At 50.5% G+C, this 2,623-nt stretch overlaps 2 protein-coding genes across 2 annotated transcripts; one reads left to right on the top strand and one right to left on the bottom strand.

Annotated features, from left to right (window-relative positions):
• Positions 1-241: 241 nt before the first annotated feature.
• On the bottom strand, positions 242-1,051 carry PHACADRAFT_202971 (uncharacterized protein; the record flags this gene model as incomplete). The annotated part of the gene is made up of 3 exons (XM_007403072.1): positions 242-277; positions 309-421; positions 490-1,051. The coding sequence occupies 3 exons, from the start codon at positions 1,049-1,051 to the stop codon at positions 242-244; spliced, it is 711 nt and encodes a 236-aa protein (XP_007403134.1).
• Positions 1,052-1,892: 841 nt separating this feature from the next.
• Positions 1,893-2,554, top strand: PHACADRAFT_47108 (uncharacterized protein; the record flags this gene model as incomplete). The annotated part of the gene is made up of 4 exons (XM_007403071.1): positions 1,893-1,976; positions 2,037-2,162; positions 2,228-2,323; positions 2,420-2,554. Coding segments are annotated over 4 exons (441 nt in total), but the record flags the coding sequence as incomplete, so codon positions are not given.
• Between the last annotated feature and the right edge of the window lie 69 nt (positions 2,555-2,623).

Raw genomic sequence — 2,623 nt, 5'->3', positions numbered from 1 at the left:
TTTTCCACAGCCGTCACGCACCTTGGCAATGATACTCCGAATATCATTCATGTAGAAGACATTCCCGAGTTCAGACTGGCATCGTATAGAGGGTACGCCACACTTCTGGCGTAGTTTCTCTTGTGTATGGCGAAGCTTGTAGAGCGAAGGGACATCACGGGCACCTGTCTCCTTGAGAGTCCAAAGAAATACCTGCATGAGTGAATTGGAGACAGGGCACCGAGGTAGGTTATCGATGGTATCAAGAAGAAACATCTGTAATACAAGAGTGTGTCAACTAAGATCAGGTTCATAAGCACTAGACTCACTGTCTTTGACTCATACGGAGCCCATTGGTTTGACGACGCAGCATCAGCATCACTTGGCGCAAAAGCAGGCAGCTCATAGTTAGCTGCATCCTCTACAGACGGCGGGTCCAGTTCTATTATGCAAGAACAGAAGCATCAGTATCTGAGTTGTTACACAAGGACGAGCAGGCAAGATGCATACCGGTGCTGGCAAGAAGGTCTGCTAGAAGTTCATCCGGGTCCTCAGAGCCAAGGCGAAGCTCGAGGAATGGATCAGAGCCAGGGCTTTCATTCCCGAAGCCTAGGTCCTGAGCTGTGGAATGGGCGTTCCAGATTCCAAAGGCCTCTGCATTCTGCTTGAGTTGACGTTGACTCTCTGCCGCTGCCAAATCAGGATCCTCTCTGGCATTAAACGTGAACGCGTGTGGATCCTGTGAGAAGTCAGCCCAGAACTCCTCTTCTGCTGTGCTGGATGCATTTCTCGCTAAAGCAGGCTGTCTAGGTTGTATCAAGTTAATTGATTGCAGTGCCAATGAAGCCTCAGCCCTTCGCTGTTCTCTGCGGTTGAGTGTTTCGGCGATGGCTGCAACTTGAGCTCCTCGGCGCTCATGCTCCTCTACCGCTTCCACATGGGACCTTCCCTTGATGTGAGCCGCCACACTCTTCTTGCGAATTGTTGGTCCTCCCTCTTCAGGAGAGCAGAGAACACAGCGCACTTCGGAGCCGTCTCCTGAAGGCATAAAATCTGGCTGCTCCGTAAGCATTGTTGCTTGCCTAAATTTCTATAAAATAAACTGACATTTCTTGTACAATTCTTGGCGAGACATGCTTCCAGGACGTGAACACCGACAGGTGAAGTAAAAAATGGAGATGGCTTATGATGTGCGTGGTTTCACTCACGCCAATGGATCGCGCGCGGCCTTTATTGATTGAGACATGAGCGGTCCTTCAAAAGGCCACCAACTGACCACAATATAAAACCACAGAACGGCACGCCATTCTTCCTCTTGAACACACATCGACATGCCCTCTGCGTCTTCTGCAACTGCCTTCCGTGATGAGTTTGAACAGTTTGCTAATGCCAACAGCTCGCCACCTGGCAGCCCCAGGCAACCGGCCACGGTTCTCGGAAAACGAATCCGCCCTGCTGAAAGCACAAGTGATTCGGAGGAAGAGGACACTAGCACTATCAGAGGCCGCTCTCGAGATCCTACTACCAGTCAAGATGATACTTCCTCTACCCACTCTACAGCACAGCCCGCAGCTAGTACCAACACAGTCAACCGGAACGTCCTCGAGTACGCCAAGAGACTGGGAGCAAAAACGAAGCTTCGTGCCGAGCAGCAAGAGAAGCTCAATTCTTTTGCCACGGTATGTCTTTCTATTGGGCCACCCTCAATTCGTAGCTAGCGGGCTTACAGTTTTCGATGTAGGACTCTTCGGCCACTCGGGAGATGAAGACCTTCTCACTTCTACTCGCCATTCAGCAGCGGCAAGACGAGTTTATCACTATGCAGGCTCCATGGGAGCCCTCAGACGAACTAATTGTAAGCATGGTACGCCCCGTTCAACTGTATTCGGTGCCGGCTGACTTTGCGGCAGGCCAACATCCGAAACTACACAATGAGCGTGTTACTTTCCAGCCGGCTCGCAACATACAAGGGTGTCGTGCCCAACAACTATGTTGCGGTATGTCCTTATATTTGGGTGTTTCTATGTACTACTAATATCTGTATATCTGTCTTACAGGGCATCCTCAAACGCTACCGGTTCGACTTGCCAGCAGATATCGAGCGCAACCATGGCCGCTGGTCCAAGGTGATTAAGGCCATCCAGAATGAAATGACCGAGCAACGGGCGAAGATCAAAAAGACAGTAAGTCGAACTTATTCCAGATCTTCTTGACATGTCAGTAGTGTGCTAATGCTTGTCTCACTTAGCTCCGTGCTGGCACTGACGGTGATGACCATCAGGAACACCTCAACATCTTCAAGCTCACTGTTGAACTCTGCAAGGGCACGTCATGCAAGCCGTCTGTTCAGCTCTGCGCAAGAGTGGCGCTCCTAGTACGTGCTCGCCTCTCGTTCAACTTCTGATGCTTGGCAATGATTAATGCGGACCATCTGTAATAGCGGAAGACATTCTTGACGAATCCCAACCGTGACTTCTGGGATGCAGCCAACAAGAACCTTGCAGAGATTCGCAACGTGGCCGGCAGCAATCCCAAGAAGATGACCAAGATTTTTAGCAAGATCTTAGCGAATGATCGGGCTACTCACGTGTCACTGAGAGGGTGGAGATAGCGACATTCAGAACAAATCGGAGTGCAGCAGCTG

This window comes from Phanerochaete carnosa (genome assembly GCF_000300595.1).
Source record: "Phanerochaete carnosa HHB-10118-sp unplaced genomic scaffold PHACAscaffold_724, whole genome shotgun sequence".
Lineage (NCBI taxonomy): Eukaryota > Fungi > Basidiomycota > Agaricomycetes > Polyporales > Phanerochaetaceae > Phanerochaete > Phanerochaete carnosa.
Note: the sequence above shows the minus strand (reverse complement) of the source record. Positions and strands in the feature narration are given on the sequence as shown.